The sequence below is a fragment of the Ornithorhynchus anatinus genome, chromosome 12, assembly GCF_004115215.2.
Source record: "Ornithorhynchus anatinus isolate Pmale09 chromosome 12, mOrnAna1.pri.v4, whole genome shotgun sequence".
In the NCBI taxonomy this organism is placed as follows: Eukaryota; Metazoa; Chordata; class Mammalia; order Monotremata; family Ornithorhynchidae; genus Ornithorhynchus; species Ornithorhynchus anatinus.
In genome coordinates this window covers 29,300,098-29,318,801 of record NC_041739.1, presented here as the reverse complement: position 1 = coordinate 29,318,801, position 18,704 = coordinate 29,300,098, and the positions used below count along the sequence as shown (strand labels likewise).

At 50.8% G+C, this 18,704-nt stretch overlaps 1 protein-coding gene across 1 annotated transcript; it reads left to right on the top strand.

Moving 5' to 3' along the window:
* Positions 1-17,129: 17,129 nt before the first annotated feature.
* On the top strand, positions 17,130-18,183 carry ATOH1 (atonal bHLH transcription factor 1; the record flags this gene model as incomplete). Its single annotated transcript, XM_029077115.1, has 1 exon — positions 17,130-18,183. A coding segment is annotated over one exon (588 nt), but the record flags the coding sequence as incomplete, so codon positions are not given.
* Between the last annotated feature and the right edge of the window lie 521 nt (positions 18,184-18,704).

Sequence of the window (18,704 nt, the reverse complement as noted above, 5' to 3'; positions counted from 1 at the left end):
AACCGGATCGTCCTTCGCCAGTACCGGACTGCAAAAATAGGATTAAGAGAAAATGTAATCGCTTATTTAGAGGAAAGCAATGTTAACCCTCCAGCCCACAAAGTTTTGCCTTTAGAAGAGCAGGATTAAAAGCCTCTTTCCCTGCACTCTTTTCTGCTAAGCCATCTCTAACGTTAGATAAAACACTAGTTACTTTGCCTTTTTGGTTTTTTTCTAATTTGGATTTTAGTTTAGAATTATTGAAATCTTGTCCAAATCTGCCACTGAAAACAAAACTACCTTGTTCTCACTTTTCTAATTTATTTCAGGAACTTTGGAAAATATGTTATCTAATTTAATTAAGGGTTTTTAAGCATCCCAAAAGCCTTTCATCTGCTAATCTGCCTAGTCACTTTTAAAGAGATGACTCTTTCTCCCTTTTTCACCCTTTCCACCTTTTCACCCTTTCCCAGTTCTGCAGTGCAATATGCAAGTAAAGCATTTAGGGGTGGAGGGAGGTGTTTCAATTAGCCTGTTTTCACACCAGTGTTTCGCAAGATGAACGATAATGCCTCTGGCAAAGTTAGGACTAAAATACCTGACAACACTCCAGCCCCTCTGTAATAATTAATACAGAAAGGACACCCCAGGCCAACCTTATAAGATCCATAGCCTTACCATAGTATGTACCTCTCGGTTTTTTGTGTTTTCTTGACAAAGTAAATAGTGTACACAAAGCCTTGAATCATTTTACATGTATCTTTTTTTTACTGGAAAATGACCCTGAAGAGCAGAGTGTGCTGCAGAAAATATCAGCTGTGCTGATTCTAAAGCGCCAATGACGGACGAGCGGATTTATATAGTGATGTGAGATGAAATTAGACTAACCTATCAAACAGAGCCCCGAATAGAATGCTACTGTAGATTTTGGTCTGGGTCGAAGCTTTCCCCAGCCAATCGGTGGGTTTGGAACTGGCCAATGTGTGCAATAATATCGCTTTCTCTAAAATTGTATTCCTATTGATACGGTGTACTTCCTTCCCCTCCTCTCCCTCCCAGAGAGCTTTGATGCTTCTTTGGGGAGAGAAAATTCATTTTCTAAGCTTGAAACATTCTTGCTATTGTACAGTAACTGCTACAGACCTGTGTGCTAGTGTTTCCGATTCCTGGGAAGTTCTCATTGCAGCAGGGTGTGCCCTGAATCACATCAAAAGAACCAAGTTCTACAAAAGAAAAAAGAAACTCAAGTAAGCTTGAACATACAAAGAGAGAGAGAAAGAGAAGAGAAAGGGGCCAGGCAGTGTTGAATACACAATGAGTTTAGCTAACCCCAGGGGTTCTTCAGCACTTACATTTATCTTATTCTGGGAGAGTAGAGTTAGCTCAGCTCTGACATAAACCACCCACTGCCTTTGACTTTGACTGTTTGTGTGTGTGTGTGTGTGTGTGTGTGTGTGTGTGTGTGTGTGTATGAGGGTGTGTTCATCTGCAAAGTAACGGGTCTCAGTGAGGTACAGGGATGAAAACACAGTCAGTGTTGCAAATCAAAGGTTACAAGAACTGAAGGAGGTAAGTTAGGGTTGATGTGACCGTGTAAATCATCCGCTGGGGAAACTGTGCTACTTAAATTGTTGATTTTCTTCTTTTCTAAAGGGTTTGACCACGGGTTCCTCAATCGGCTTAATTTCCGAACATTGTCTTAGCAGGAGTGGTGGTTAGGGCTCGCTAATTTCTCAGTCACCTCCAGCATATTGTCACTAAAGCTTCTGTTGGTCATCTCAGTACAGAAATCCAATTTGGGCATTTCATTTTTCGAAGGGTGTTGTCTCACAGTGGAAAGGGAGAGACGCAAAGCCGGGCTCTGTTGGCCAAATTCATTGGAACAGGTTGCAGATAAGTGAATGCTGAAATCATTCTAATGTTAATGACTCCAAATTGCTTTGAAATAGTTGTAAAAATACCCTGGCCAATAAAACTGTCACATTTAAAAGTGTAATGATGTTCCAATTCCTAACTGCATGTCTTTCAAAAGATTCCCAATTTGTTCAGTTCCTCCTGTGTTTCTGGCTTACTGTGTGTGACTTTTAGGGCCAAAGCGTGTCACAGTCACCGATATTCAAACAAGTCACAGTATTAGGCCCCACGAGGCAGCAAAAGAAAGCCCAGTGCTAAAGAGGAATGACGACGGTTACCAAATCGGGCATCCAGATAGGCAACTTAAAAACAAATGGGTAAAGTGAGAAAACGATACGTATGAGCCTTTCAATTCATTTCACGGGAGAGATGACAAGACTAGGCTCTTTTTCTCTCACAGTCACCACAAAAGGAAAGGAATTCAAGGTGATGGCCCATTCAGTGCCCTATCTGCCTCTTTCAAAAAGGATGTGTTACAAGTTGATTTCATTATTTGGAAGTATATTCATCCTTTGAATGCCAACTTCATTCTTGACTAATACTATTTTACTACTGAGGAAGATCACCACTTATTGCTCGGTTCAGGGTCAATTATTTCTCACCTACAAAGCAAACAGTGTTTCAGTTTAACTAACCATGCTTGCTATTTTCCTCTGTCAGCCTGTTGGCAGCTTTGACTTTTTCATTCTTCCCTTTGCCTGGCTTGTGGTGGAAGGTTTGATTCTGAAAACATTTCATGGGGCTCCCTGAAAAGACTCTGCAGACTCTGCGGTTGGGGTTACACGTCAGTGAGATCAGTGGTGTACTAAAAAGAAAAATATCAAATGCTCTCAACATACTATTCGGGGAGCTGCTGGGTTTTATCATGGTTCTGTAGACAAAAGAGTCTCTGATGTATTTCCCTAATGACAAGGGAGGTTAGAGTTCTGCTGTCGGGTTTGATCAACTTCTATCTTGGCTAATGTAGTTTCTGGTTCCTGAATAGCCTCAACCTTCTCTGGCCAAACCCGAGCCTGAAGGAAAAATGTTTAGAGTTGCAGGATCTCGAGTCTGGGAGTCTGCTAATTTTGTTGTTGCTGTACTCTCCCAAGCATTTAGTACAGTGTTCTGCACATAGTAAGCATGCAATAAATATCACTGATCAATTGATTGAGCTCAATATGTACTTTCTTGCACATTACAAACACACACACACACACACACACACACACACACACACATACACACCAGTTGAAATTGGCTCACAAACAACGTATGGGAAGAATGAGCCCTTAAATGTCACATTTCTCTATGGCAGACATGTATGCAGTCTATGTGCTACACAATGGTCAGAGAATGAGTTATAGTAGATTCAGCACTGGCTCCAGTGAATTAGGATTTTATATATATACATAGCGTATCATATTGTGTTTTATTTTTCACAGTAACATGTAGCATTGACTTCTCATGATTAGTTGAGCAAAGACAGGAAAAATCAGGATGATTATTTTTTTTTCATCATTGTATTTGTTAATTGCTTATTCGGGTGCTTATACAGACCCTGTCCCACACCGGGGTCACATTCTAAGTAGGAGGAGTAACAGGCGTTTAATCCCCATTTTACAGGTGAGGAAACTGAGGCACAGAGAAGCCCTGGGGTAGATAAAGGATCATCAGGAAAACCATAGTCCCTGTCCCATACTGTGCTCACAGTCTAAGTTCTCACTCAAAGCACATGGTACAGAATGAATGTTCTCATGACCTGTGCTCAGAGAGGGGCTAACCCAGGAACTTTTTTTGGGGGGGGGGGTACTTGTTAAATGCTTAATTTTTGCCAAGCACTGTACCAAACGCTGAAGTAAATATAAGGTAATGAGGTTGGACACAATCCCTGTCCTTCATGAGGCTCCGAGTCTAAAGTACTGTGAGCAAAGAAATGAGGATACAATGAACTTCCAAAGATACTTGCTGCAGTGAATGCTTATTATAGCCAAAGAGAAGCAATTAGATACCTAAATGACATCACTTCTTTCCTTTCTCCTATGAATCTCACAAAAGATCATGCTATTACAAGGTATGGTCTATTTGATTCCTTTTTTTTTCATTTTTAAGTTGTTTACTAGTAATCTGAAAGTGTTCCTGGAAAGGCTATTATGAAACATATGATATATTGCTTCATATATTACGGTGGCATATAGATTCTTTTAAAATAAGAAATAATACAATTATCTTTTTGAAAATTTTTCAGGATTGCCATTTTTGGTTATCCTGAAGAAATATTAATTCTAGCATAATATTTTAATTTACCCATGTCAAAATTAATCTTTGATTTTTATGGTATTTATTAATTGCTTACTATGTGCCAGACACTGTTCTAAAGAGTAGGATAGGTACAAGGTAACCAGGTTGAATACAGTCCCTGTCCCAGGAAGAGCTCACAGTCTTAATCCCCACTTTACAGATGAGGTAACTAAGAGAAATGAAGAGACACAGAGAAACACAGAGAAATGAAGTGACTTGGCCAAGTTCACGCAGAAGACAAGTGACAGAGCTGGGATTGGAACGCAGGTCCTTCTGACTCCCAGACCCATGCTCTCACTACTAGGGCATGCTGCTTCTCATATATGCATGGTAAGAGCACAAGCATGAGAGTCAGAGGCCGTGGGTTTGAATCCTGGCTCTGCCACTTGTCAGCTGTGTAACTGTGGGCAAGTCACTTCACTTCTCTGTGCCTCAGTGACCTCATCTGTAAAATGGGGATTAAGACTGTGAGCTTCACGTGGGACAACCTGATGACCCTGTATCTACCCCAGCGCTTAGAACAGTGCTCCGCACATAGTAAGCTCTTAACAAATACCGACATTATTGGTATTATTACTATTATATGATGGATCTAAACTGGAGACTGGTATTGTTGATATCTACCTAGATGAATCATGACTGCAGTCACTTAATTCTGCTACCTAGGCAGCACACTATCCAATGATGCAAGGATAGACAAAGTAGAAAATCAAATCAGAATGCTAATCTGTCATTTGGTAGACTGGCTGAATGTGGCTCCTACATGGCATCAAGATTTGTACCAAATTAAAGGCCGATATTAGTTGAGAGTCTACCAACTCTGTTAGTTGGTACTCTTCCAAGTGCTTTGCTCCCAGTAAATGCCCAGGAAATACGATGGATTTATTGACCGATTGAGAGACCTGAGCCTACCAGCAGCAACACATTTAATTCTAGAGCCATCGGTGTTCACTATATGCAATGCTTATCCAAAATATGTGACATTAAGGTGCCCAAACAGCGGCTCTGTGGTGGGATAAAATCGAGTTATCATAAATAGAGTGAACAGAAAAAGCATTAAAGACTCAATGAAGCATAAACCCCAGCCAATTAGCGGAGCCGGGGACAGTTAGAAGCCAACGATAAAAGGCAGGTTGATCAGCCATAGACCAATCAGGAATGGAGTGACGGTCAAATAGCACAGGCCACTTCTAAAATAGAGGCTTTGGAAAAATGGTGGCACCAAGAGGGAGAAACAGAAAGGGCACCAGGCACGACAACAGGGCAGCGAGGGCCAGGGTTTACATGCGGACTGTGGAAGGGATGTCACACAGAGGTCTTATCGTCCACATTTGGAAGCACAGAAAACAGTCGCATTGTCTGCAGCGTCAACTTGAAACCCAAAGGACCCATCTTTATGGGGCTCTACTTTATATTGAGAGTTGATGCCCTTGACGATGAGATCTTTTTCATCATTGTGAGTGTGACTGAAAAGACCTAGGAATCTCCTGCCACCCCACTTCTCCCAGAGATCACCCCACTAAATCGGGAGCTCCTCGAGTGTCTACCAACTGTATTTTACTCTCCTCTGCGTTCAGTGCAGTGCCCTACACAAAGAAAGGGCTCACTAAATCCAACTGATTGAATGATTCATCCCACCCTCAGCCCCACAGCATTTTGTACCGATTGGTTATTTACTGATTTATATAAATGTCCATCTGGACTGTGGCTACTAAATGTGTTAGACTGTATTCTACCAAGTGCTTAGTGCTGTGCTCTGTACATGGTAATCATTCAGTAAGTTCAACTGATTGATTAATTGATCTTACAAGTGCCCAAGTCACATTAGCTGCTTGGATTTAGATACCAGTGTACTGTTGGATCGATACCAGTTTACTGTAGGATTGCGATACCCAGATGTGAAAAATAAGTCGTCGTGCCTCATGGGGTCGGAAAAAACCATTTAATTAATTAGGGTATTTATTAAGCACTATGTGCTAAGCACTGTTCTTCTAAGCGATGGAGTAGATTCAGGTTAGGTTGGAAACGGTCCCTGTCCCACATGGGCTCACACCCTTAATCTTCATTTTACAGATGAGGTAACTGAGGCCCAGAGAAGTGAAGTGGCCTGCCCAAGGTCACACAGCAGACACGTGGCAGAGCCGGGATTAGGACCCATGATCTTCTGACTCCCAGTCCCTTGCTCTTTCCCCTGAGACACTTCTCCTTCTCCAAAAAGAAATAGCAATAGTGTCATATCGGTATGTTAGTAATCACTAACACTATCTTCCTCCTCCCCACAAAGAGAAAGAGTTCACCGATGCATGCGAAGGAAGGTAAGGATGTGGGCCCGTGGTCTGATCAATGGCATCAAGGCCACTGCAGCATTATCCGTCAGTGGGACTGGCTGACTGCAGCCACTCAAGGTGTTCCAGTTGAGGAACCAGGTGCCCGGTTCAGGAAGGGGCATCGGCTTGCATTCTCCAAACCGACGCCGGCCACGCGGCAGAGGGATCGGAAAGGGGCATCCAAGCCAAGCCACGAGGATGCCTTAATGGAGAACGGAACCCCCGGTGAAGAGCTGTGTGGCAGCTCCCCCCAGCAGCCCGCTGGGGCACGGAGCCAGCCCGGGGGCCGACCAACCCTGCCTGTCTGGAGAAAGCTCGCTGCCAGGGGGACACCGAGATTCGCTCGCAGACACTCCCTGGCATCGACTGTGTCAGTGTGCTCCTCCTCCCCCTTCCCCCGCCCCGCCACGGCCCAGCTCTGCCTCCTAACTGGGGAGTGGGATGACAGCCAAGGCAGGAGGCACTTGCCGAGCCCCCGAATGAGGCAGCGGGGGCAGCATGTGGCAGAGCGCACTGGGTAAGGTAAGTCTCCCGCTCTCTGCCTGTCCATCTCTCCCTGTGTGGTCTCCCTTCCCCTCTGTGTCTTCGGCCCAGCCTTCTCTTCCCTTGCTGGCCTCCTCCTTCCCCACTCGTCTCTTCCTGCTGGACCTCGCCGCAGGCCGGGAATGTGTCTGTTTCATTGTAATTATTGTACTCTCCCAAGCGCTCAGTGTGGTGCTCCGCACACAGTAAGCGCTCAGTAAATACGATTGATTGAATGAATGAATGGAAGACTTGTCTGCCATAGGAGTCTGCTCTGCCTGTTGTTGCATCTGGGTCTGTCTACTCTGGAGGACTGTGCTCTGCTTCCATAGGCCTCCACTCAGACTGTCACCCTGACAGGAGGCCTGGGTTTTGGCGGATCTTCAGCCTCTCATTTCCCACTGCTTGGGGCCAGTAGTGACTTACTCTAGAGGAGAGGTAAATCAATCATCAATCCATCAAACGTATTCATCGAGGACTTACAATGTGCAGAGCAGTGTGCTAAGCTCTTGGGAGAGTACAATATACCAGAGTCGGTAGACACATTCTCAGCCAAAGAAAGCTGGCCTCCATTCTCTCTCACATGAACAAGGAGAGTGGATCTGTCGGTCCCAGGGAGGCGGGCTTTTCAAGGCCCAGAGGGTCGGGCTCTCCCCCCACCCCCCACCCCCTCAACCCCCCTGCCCTGGCATCAGACAGGAGTGGGCTCCAGAGGTGTTACTATTTGGGTCCGGGCCCAGGGAGGAACAGCAGCAGGCATGTGTTCCTGGCAGCTCTCCCGGTAACCCAGCTACCGTCGCTAAGTCCCCTAAGATGTAGGCACCTCAAAGAGCCAGGTGTGGGGAGGCGTGGAGGTACCCAGACGCAGTCAGCTCCACTGGAAAGCCCTCATCCGACGGAGCCTGCCAGGTGGCGAGAAAAACGCAGAACGGAAGGGGCCTGGGAGGGGGGGAGAAGTTTGCTCCCCCCTCCATTACTCCCAAACCTGCTGTGGAGATCTTGGGGGCCCAGAAGACCATGGGATTTATTTCCTTTATCGACTGGGCATATCCCAGGGTCCAAGCAGCCGGAAAAAACAAACTATCAAGAAGACATTGTGAGCGATAGGTGTATCAATAGCACTGAAGCCTCCAGCAGATCTCCGCCCTCATAGCCAGTCAGAATATTTCTTCTGAAAGATCAACCGAGGAATTTCAATATACTACATAGTCGCATCTAGACGATTTGCGGCTCGTCTGGCTGGCCCGGATACCTTGAGTGAGAAGGCATTATCTAGACCAAGTCAAACTGTCCCTCTTGATTCCGACTGAATGTTTTCAAGGACAGAAATGTCATTCATTATGAACTTATTCTGGGGTCTATTCTGGGAGGAAAGGCAGTCACCTGCAAACGAGTCTGAATTTCCACACCCTGATGTGAAGAGGCCTGGCGTACGCAGGAAGGGGCGGATGGAGGTAACTGGCGACCCCCAGTAACGCACGGTTTTGAGAAGGATCATTTTAAGGCCGAGTGACCAGGTTGGGCTATACATACTAAACGATCCTCACCCCTGGACAAGTCACTTGACTGGTCTGTGCCTCAGTTTTCTCCCTACCCCTTCGGCTGTGAGTTTCACGAGGGACAGGGATTCATTCATTCATTCAATGGTATTTATTGAGCGCCTCCTGCATGCAAAGCACTGGCCTAAGCGTTTGGGAGAGTACACTACTACAGGGTTTGCATTCTATCCATCCCGGCAATTGGCCCAGGGCTTGGTAGGATGGGCTAGTGGAAAAAGCACAGGCCTGGGAATCAGAGGACGTGGGCTCTGATTCCGGCTCTGCCACTTTCCTGATGTGTGACTTTGGGCAAGTCGTTTCACTTCTCCCTGCTTCTGTTCCCTCATCTGCAAAATGGGGAGTCAATGGCTGTTCTCCCTCCTACTTAGCCTGTTAACCCCGGGTGGGACCTGCTGATCTCGTATCTACCCCAACGCTGAGTACGGTGCTTTGGCACATAGCAAGCGCTTAACGAATACCCCAGTTATTATTGTCATTATTGTTGTTGTCGTTATTAACCGTCCTCGAGCAGCAGAGGCTCACACCGATTGTCCCCTCAGCATCGTGTTTCCTTAATATCGAATTTGTCCTCCACAGCCCAGCACCGGAGATGCCACAGCCCCTCGGCCCGGGTCAGAGGAGTTCGAAGCTCGGCCGGTGCTGGGTCCCTCTCCTGGAGCTGCCAGAAAGGCAGCAATTAAAACCTCATTTAGCATTTCTGGTATGACTAATGCACTAACACCCTCTGGGGATCAACCGGTCATTCATTTTCTCAACTTTGTCCGTCAAGTTTCCCAAATGCTGGCTTAGGGCCTAAACACATTCATTGCAGCGTCCGGGCCGGGCCGCATTGTGTCGTCCACATCGGCCCAGAGAGAACCCTCTAAATTCTCCGGCTCCTTTGTCCCAGCCTTCAACAACAACGTGGCCTGGGCCGTCGGCGTGATCTGCGGGGGGAGGGGCAAGGGGGGAGATGTTTTTTATTAGAAATCCTGTCTCCGCCACGTTTCCCCCGAGCAAGCCTAACCCTTGGGGTCCATCTCGTAGTCACCGCTCCGGAGGTGGAGACAAGGAAACAGTAGGGAGGTGCCCAGCGTGCTTCCCAGCTGTGTGCTCTCCCCTCAGAAACCCCGACGGCTGGCGGCATTCATGCTTTGCCCCCTCATTCCCACCCACAGCCTGCAGATCCCCAGAATTCAAGCAGGCAGATGGGGGAGGAGGAGAGGTGGGCAGCTGCCAGAGACCACGGGCCCCAGGTTTTCGAGGAGAACCAGCAGACCCAGAAGCAACTCCCCCCCCCCCCCGCACCCCCGCACCCCTCAACTCAACCGCACTGCCAATCCAGGGCCCACAGGCTCAGTTTACCCTCTTCTAGTTTCGTTGGATGGAGCTGCACAAGTGACCAAGATGGGGACGGATGGAGAAGGGAACATCGTCAAGACGCCCGGTGGCCTCTCTGACTCTCCATGACGTTGGCCCTGCCAATGCACTTTGGCTGGGGCGGCCCCGGCCCCGGAATCCGGCCCCCCTCCGTCCTGGACCGTCCACACCGACTCCCCGTGACCGTAGAGGACGGCCGATGGTGACCCCGTCCGGAGTGGGACCTGGTTCCAGGGGAGACGGGGCTTGGGGTGGTCCCGGTCGCCCTGATGTTTGATCCGTCTTGACGGCCCAGGAGAGCTACCCCCTGTGCTTCGTGTTTGCCACCGGGCCTGGCCCGGGAAGACCCTGGGCTCCTACCAGGCTCGGCCTGGGTAGCCTCGGTTCTGACCTCAAACCAGCCTTAGTCTTGGTAGCCTCGGTTCTGGGCTCCCACCAGGCCTGGTCCGGGCAGCCTCGGTTCCGGGCGAGGAGGATGAGGCTCTGCGGCTCCGGAGCAGAAAGGGAAAGCGCCTCCCGCCCAGGGGGAGCAGAGTCCCCGCGCCTTCGGGCTTCGAAGAGCCCCGGGGCACCGGTGCCCTTCCCCGTCCTTTCTGTCGGCCGGGCTCCCGTGCTGGGCCCGCGCGCCGGCCGTGCCAACGCCACCTCCCCGCGGGCCGCTGCCAGCCTGGCAACGCTGTTGGCTGTCGAGCCCGGAGCTGTCACCTCGTGGCTCCAGCGGAGAAGATTGAAAGAAGAAATCGGTAAGGGGGAGGGGAAGGGGGGTGACACCCAGAGCGAGCCCGCGAAAGGCCCAGAGGAGGCCGTGCCAACCCAGCGCTCTGAAGGGGATTTGAGAAGCCCTCGAAGCTAATCCGGCCACGGGCCCGCCTCCCGGACCCGGCAGCCGCCGCTCTCCAGCCAGTCCTGGGCGCCTAGTGTGAGCAGTCGTACTTGGGGAGCGCTTACTGCGTGCAAAGCACTGTACTAAGCCCCGGGGAGAGCGCCGTAGGGCATCCAACGGATTGCCCGCTCACAACGCGCTCACCGTCCAGCGGACGCCGAATCGATGCCAGCGCTACCGCGTGGGGGGCTAAGCCGAGCCGTATTTATCGAGGGCTTAATAATGATGGTATTTATGTGCCGAGCACTGTTCTAAGCGCTGGGGGAGATGCAGGGTAATCAGGTCGTCCCGCGTGAGGCTCACGGTCTCGAGTCCCCGCTTTCCAGATGAGGTAACCGAGGCGCAGAGAAGCTAAGTGGCTTGCCCAAGATCACACGGCGGACCGGTGCCGGAGTCGGGATTCGAATTTACGACCCCTGACCCCCCAAGCCCGGGCTCTTGTCCCTAGGCCACGCACTGTACTGAGCGCTTGGGAGAGGGCGATGTAACTGTATAACGGGTATATCGAAGGGGGAGATCCGAGCTTTTCCGCACGGTGCAGAAGCCTCCCGGTCGCGCCCTCGTGGGTGGGTGGGCGAGTGGGCCAGTGGGCGAGTAGCCCAGGCCGGACGACGGCGGCCCCTCCTTCGGCTCTCGTCCGGGCATCGCCGCGAACCCGGGGGGCGCCAAGCCAAAGGGCCAAGGGAGGGAACACGCCCACGAAGGCCCAACTGGAGGATTTGCTGCGGTCGGAGGCACTAGGGGTCACGATGATGGGAAACCTCCTCGCATTTTGCTTTTCCCAACCTGCCACGTCACTCCTTATACCTTGGCTCTCACATCATCATCCCTGCGAGGTGGAGAGAGACAAGTATCAACAGTGGCTCGGCGGTGTGAGCGCGGGCGTGGGTTCTAATCCCGCCTCTGCCACTTGTCTGCTGTGTGACCTTGGGCAACCCACCTCACTTCTCGGTGCCTCGGTTACCTCATCTGCAAAAGGGGGATTAAGACGGTGAGCCCCACGTGGGACGAACTAATTGCCTTGTATCTCCCCCAGCGCTTGGAACAGCGCTTGGCACAGAAAGTGCTTAACGAATACCACCATTGTTATTATTATTCTCTGAGCCTCAGTTCCCTCATCTGCAAAATGGAGATTAAGACTGTGAGCCCCACGTGGGACAACCTGATTACCTTATATCTACCCCAGCACTTAGAACAGCGCTTGGAACAGAGTAAGTGCTTAACAAATACCATCAGCAGCAGCAGCAGCATCGTTACTATTATCCTCTGGACGGTGAGCTCGTTGTGGGCAAGGATTGTCACTCTTTATTGCTCTAGTGTACTTTCCCAAGCGCTTAGTACAGTGTTCTGCACACAGTAAGCGCCCAGAAAATACGACTGAGTGAATCCCCATTTTACAGAGGAGGGAAGGCAGTGGTTTTCCCGAGGCCCGTCGGGACGCCGTGGGAATTAGGGAATTAGGGGACATACGTAGGTTTAATCCTATATGTCCGTCCCCTAATTCCCACAGCCGAGGGTCTCCCCTCCAGGCCACACTCATGCTCCCTCCCTCTGATGAAAATTTCTGGGCTAGGAGGCGTTGGCAGGGGAGGGGGCACCCCGAAACTGGCTAAGGGGGGCGAGGGGGGTGGGAGGTGGGGAAGAGGCGATAAAATAACATTTTCTCTCTCTCCAGCCTTGGGAGCAGATATAGAGGCCCCGCGCGCCGTTTACCTGGGAGCTCGTTGTGGGCAGGGACTGGGTTTAATGTTATATTATGCTCTCTCGAGCGTTTAGAACAGTGCTTGGCACATAGAAAGCGCTAAACAAATACCATCATTATTATGACTATTACGATCATCAATCGTATTTACTGAGCGCTTACTGTGTTCTAAGCGCTGGGGTAGACAGACAAGTGCTTGACACATAGTAAGCGCTTAACAAACACCATCATCGTTATGATGATTATTCTCAATCGTATTTATTGAGCGCTTACTGTGTGCCAAGCACCGTTCTAAGCGCCGGGGAGAGATAGAACGGTGCTTGGCACATACTAAGCGCTTCACAAATACTGTCATCATTAGGATGATTATTATCAGTCGCGTTTATTGAGCGTTTACTGGGTGCCGAGCGCCGTTCTAAGCGCTGGGGGGAGATAGCAGAGTGCTCGGCACATAGTAAGCGCTTAACAAATACCATCGTCATTATTATTATTATGAAAGGTACTCAGGTTGTCCCACGTGGGTTTTACAGTTTCAGTCCCCATTTTACAGATGAGGGAACTGAGGCACAGAGAAGCCAAGTGCCTTGCCCAAGGCCACACAGCAGAGAAGTGGCGGAGGGGGAGGGTTAGAACCCACGTCCTCTGACTCCCAAGCAGGTGCTCTTTCCACTAAGCCCAGCTGATAATAATAATAATTATATAATAATTATAAGTCCAGGGGTGCAGGTGTCTTGGCAGCGGGTTCTTTGGTGCCCACCAGCCGAAGGGTCGGGGAGGGTCAGCTGTACCTCACTATAACGCCATCTCGTCCAAGTGGTCGCCCACCTCTGGCCCACATCCTCCCTCTGGCCCGGGACGGCCTCCCTCCTCCTTTCGGACAGATCATTCGTGGCTCAGTGGAAAGAGCCCGGGCTTGGGAGTCAGAGGTCTTGGGTGCTAATCCCGACCCCGCCACTTGTCGGCTGCGTGACTCTGGGCAAGTCACTTTACTTCTCCGGGCCTCAGTGACCTCATCTGGAAAATGGGGATTTAGAGGGTGAGCCCCATGTGGGACAACCTGATGACCTTGTATTCCCTCCCCCAGCACTCAGAACAGTGCTTGGCACATAGTCAGCGCTTAACAAATGCCATCATCATCATTATTGTTATTATTGCTCTCCCCCGCTTCAAAGCCGTATCGGAGGCCCATCTCCTCCAGGAGGCCTTCCCTGACTGAGCTCTCCTCTCCTCTTCCCAGAGAAGCAGCGTGGCTTAGTGGAAAGAGCCCGGGCTCGGGAGTCAGAGGTTGTGGGTTCTGATCTAGGCTCCGCCACTTATCAGCTGCGTGACTTTGGGCAAGTCGCTTCACTTCTCTGTGCCTCGGTTACTTCATCTCTAAAATGGGGGTAACCTGAATACTTTGTATCTCCCCCAGCGCTTAGCACAGTACTTGGCACATAGTAAGGGCTTAACAAATACTAACATTATTATTATTCCCCCCACTCTCTTCTGCTCCGCTCATACTCGGTCCTTCATCCGTCCTCTCTCCCTTCCTCCAAGGCACATGCGTCTAGATCTCTCTCTATATATGTGTAATTTATTTATTTATATTAATGTCGGTCTCCTCCTCTAGCCTGGGAGCTCGTTGTGGGCAGGGAATGTGTTTGATGTTATATTGCACTCTCCCAAGCGCTGAGTAGAGTGCTTTGCACACAGTAAAGTGCTCAGTAAATACGATGAGTAACAATAATAATAATAATGATAAGGGGGGGGGCGCGGTAAGGGAGGGCGAAAGGAAAGGAACGCGAGTCGGTATTGTACTTTTCCAGGCGCTTACTACGGTGATCGGCACCCAATAAGGGCTCAATAAATACGATTATTGTTAATAATAATATTCATGAAGCGGAGGCTCGGGAAGGATGAAAGGGAAAGAACGCGAGGCTGTATTGTACTTTCCCAAGCGCTCAGTACAGTGTTCTGCAGACATTAAGCGCTCAATAACACGGTTTGTAAATATTATTACTGATAGTAGTAATGAAGCGGAGGCGCGGGAAGGGCGAAAGGGAAGGAACGCGAGTCTGTAGTGTATTTTCGCAAGCGCTCACTACAGTGCTCCGCACACTGTAAGCGCTCAATAATACGATTTTTCATTATTATTATTAATAATAGTAATGAAGCGGGGACGCGGGAAGGGCGAAAGGGGCGGGAGGCGAGTCTGTACTGTACTGTCTCAGTGCTCTGCCCACTCGATACAGTGTTTGGCACATAGTCAGCGCTTAATATAATCGGTGATTCTACTTATCTATTTCGATGGTATTGACTCCCGACTCCTTGTTTTGTTTTGTTGTCTGTCTCCCTCCTTCTAGACTGAGAGCCCGTTGCTGGGCAGGGACTGTCTCTATCTGTTGCCGAATTGTCCATTCCAAGCGCTTAGTCCAGTGCTCTGCACAGAGTAAGCGCTCAATAAATACTGTTGAATGAACAAACACCATTATTATTATTATTATTATTGTTATTATTATCATCATCATCATCATCATAAATCTGATCGAATGGCGAGGCGGGAGCCGTTCTTCGCTCCGCGGGAGTTCGGGCGGCAGTAACGGCCCTTCGATTAACATATGAATTTGGAGACTTGAAAGAAAAAAGGCGGGGGGGTGGGGGGTTGGAAGGAGAGCGGGGAGGTAAAAGGAAGAAGGAAAGAAGGAAAGAAAGAAAGATGAAAGGAAGGAAAAGAAAGAAAAACAAAGAAAGAAAAAAGGAAGAAAAGAAAGAAAGGAAGAAGGAAAGAAAGAAGGAAAGAAAGGAAGAGAAAGAAAAACAAAGAAAGAAAAAGGAAGAAAGGAAGAAGAAGGACAGAAAGGAAAAGAAAGAAAAAAGAAATAAAGGAAAAAGGAAAGGAGGAAAGAAAAAAAGAAAGAAAATGGAAAAAGAAAGGAGGAAGAAGGAAAGAAAGAAATGAAAAAAGAAAAGAGAGAAATAAAGAAAACGAAAGAAAGGAAGAAGGAAAGAAAGAGAAAGGGGAAAGATAGCAAGAAAAGAAAAAAGAAAGAACAGAAAGGAAAAAAGAAGGGAAGAAAGAGAAAGAGAGGAAGGAAATAAAAAGAAAGGAAGAAAAGAAAAAAAGAAAAGAGAGAAAGAAAGAAAATGAAAGAAAGGAAGAAGGAGAGAGAGAAAAAAGGGAAAAGAAAGATTAGAAAGAAAAGGAAAAAGAAAGAACAGAAAGAAAGAACAGAAAGGAAACAAGAAGGGAAGAAAAAGAAAGAAAGAAAGGAAGGATGGAAAAGAATGAAAAGAAAAAAAGAGAGAAGAAAAAGAAAGAAAAGAAAGAGAGAAAAGAAGAAAGAAGGGAAGAAAGAGAAAGAGAGGAAGGAAGGAAAAGAAAGAAAAGAAGAAAGGAAAAAAGAAGGAAGAAAGAAAGAACAGAAAGAAAAAGAAAGGGAAAAAAGAGAAAGAGAGGAGGGAAGGAAAAGAAAGAAAGAAAAGAAAAAGAAGGGAAGAAAGAGAAAGGGAGGAAGGAAGGCAAAGAAAGAAAAGAAGAGAGAGACGGAAAGAAAACTAAAGAAAGGAAGAAGGAAAGAAAGAAAAAAGGGAAAAGAAGGATAGAGAGAAAAGAAAGAAGAGAAGGCAAAAAGAAGGGAAGAAAGAGAAAGAAAGGAAAGAAAAGAAAGGAAGAAAAGAAGGCAAGAAAGACAAGAAGAGAGAGACGGAAAGAAAACTAAAGAAAGGAGGAAGGAAAGAAAGAAAAAAGGGAAAAGAAGGATAGAGAGAAAAGAAAGAACAGAAGGCGAAAAGAAGGGAAGAAAGAGAAAGAAAGGAAAGAAAAGAAAGGAAAGAAAAGAAAAGAAGGCAAGAAAGACAAGGAGAGACGGAAAGAAAACTAAAGAAAGGAGGAAGGAAAGAAAGAAAGAAAAAAGGGAAAAGAAGGATAGAGAGAAAAGAAAGAAGAGAAGGCGAAAGGAAGGGAAGAAAGAGAAGGAAGGGGAGGGAGGAAGAAAGAAAGAAAGAAAGAAAGAAAGAAAGAAAGAAAGAAAGAAAGAAAAGAAAGAAGAAAGAAAGAAAGAAAGAAAGAAAGAAAGAAAGAAAGAAAGAAAGAAAGAAAGAAAGAAAGAAAAAGTTGGGGGCGCGCGCGCCGGCCCGCCGGTCCGCCCGCCCGCGCGCGCGCGCGGGGCCAGTTTCGAGGGGGGGGGAGGGAGGGGAGGGAGCCGGGCGGGCTCCGATTGGCTCCTCGCACGCGCCGGGCGGCGCCGCCCATTGGCCGAGGCGCCACGCGACCGGCGCGAGGAGGGGGCGGGCGCGGCACGAGGGCCGGGGCGGGGGGAGGGGCGGCGGGCCGGCGGCGCGTGCCGCTCCTTAAAGGGCCGCGGCGCCTTGGGCAACCGGAGACGGGTCGGCGGCCGCCAGCCGGGGCGGCCGAGCCAGCCATGTCCCGCCCGCCGCCCGCGGGGGCCTGGGCCCCGGCCTACCCCTGGCCGGGCCCCCCGCAGCCCCGCCCCGACGGCGACGCCCCCCGGCGGCGGGGCCGGGAACCGGGCCGCGCCAGGGCCGGAGCGGCGTTCGAGGCTCCCGCCGGCCCCGCCGCCGCCCCCGCCGCCGCCCCCGCCGCCGGCCCCGCCGCCGCCCCCGCCGCCCCCGCCGCCCCCGGGGTGCAGAAGCAGCGGCGCCTGGCCGCCAACGCCCGCGAGCGCCGACGGATGCACGGGCTCAACCACGCCTTCGACCAGCTGCGGGACGTCATCCCGTCCTTCAACAACGACAAGAAGCTGTCCAAGTACGAGACGCTGCAGATGGCCCAGATCTACATCAACGCGCTGTCCGACCTGCTGCGGGGGCCCGAGGCGGCCGCGCCCGCCCCCGCCGCCGCCGCCCCCGGCCCGGCCCCCGCCCCCGCCGCGGCTCCCGTCGGGGACGCGGAGCCCGGGCTCCTCCCGGGATCGGTCCTGCCGCCGCTGCCCCCGGGACCCCCGGCCGGGCCGGGCAGGACGCGTTTCCCCGGGGCCCCCGCGGGGGGCTTCCCCCTGCCGCTAGACGCTCTGCACTTCGCCCCCTTCGACGAGCGGGCCCTGGGGGCCATGGTGGCGCAGAAGGCGCTGGCCGGGACCCTGCTGCAGCCCGGCCCCGACGGCGGCCGCAAGGCCTCCCCGCGCTCCCACCGCAGCGACGGGGAGTTCTCCCCCCGCTCCCACTACAGCGACTCGGACGAGGCCAGCTAGTGGACGCCCCCGGGCCGGCCGGGCCGGACAGAGATGCCGACCCCCCTCCCCCCGCATCCCGCACCTCCCCCCGTCGCCGGGGAAACGGGATGCCGCCTTCTCCCCCCTCCCCCTCCATCCGGGGTGCCCCCCCACCCGCCAAACCCCGCACACGCCCGGGGCCCGTACCCCGGCCCCCCGGAGAAGACAGAAACACCAAAAGATCCCCCCCCAACCCCCCGGGACGAAAGATTTCGTTTTGTTCTCTTTGGCTCCGTTGACGTTAGGACAGGTATTTATTATGGAGTGTTTGCTACCGTTTCTACCACCCCCCTCCCCCCCCCACACACCTTTTTTTTTCCCCCCCGTTTTGGGGTTCTTTTTGTACTGGTTTTTTTTTTCTATCAGAGCCGTTTATTTTTAATTTAGCGGAGTCGGCGTGTTTTCCTGGGCGAGGATGGCAATAAAGGTGGGAAAGGAGCCCGTGGTGCCTTGTGTCCCGGCCGATGTCTTCGCGGGGAAAGGCGTGCGGCAACGAAAGGCCGCCTCTGGGGAAGTGCGGGAGCCTCCGCAACGAATTTCGGAGGGGGGGTTCTCCCCCCTCAACGAAAACCCCGAAGCCGCGGAGGGCGAGACCGGGCCTTGCTCGGGCCAACGGGCAGAAGCCCAAGAGCGGCCGCGGAGGACGAGGCGGAGAAAGAGGAGAGATGGTTCTGGTATTTGTTAAGCGCTTACTAGGGGGCCAGGCGCCGTACTAGGCGTCGGGGCGGGCCCAAGCCAATGGAGTCGGACGCCGGCCCCGTCCCGCCCGGGGCTCGCAGTCTCCGTCCCCCTTTTACAGAGGAGGGAACTGAGGCCCAGAGAAGTCGGCAGCCCAAGGTCGCGCAGCGGACAAACCGCGGATTAGAACCCGTGGCCTTCTGGCGGCCGGGCTCTGGCCACCAGGCCGTGCTGCTTCTCGGGAAAGCGCTTAGTACGGTCCCCTGCCCGCAGTAGGCGTTGAATAAG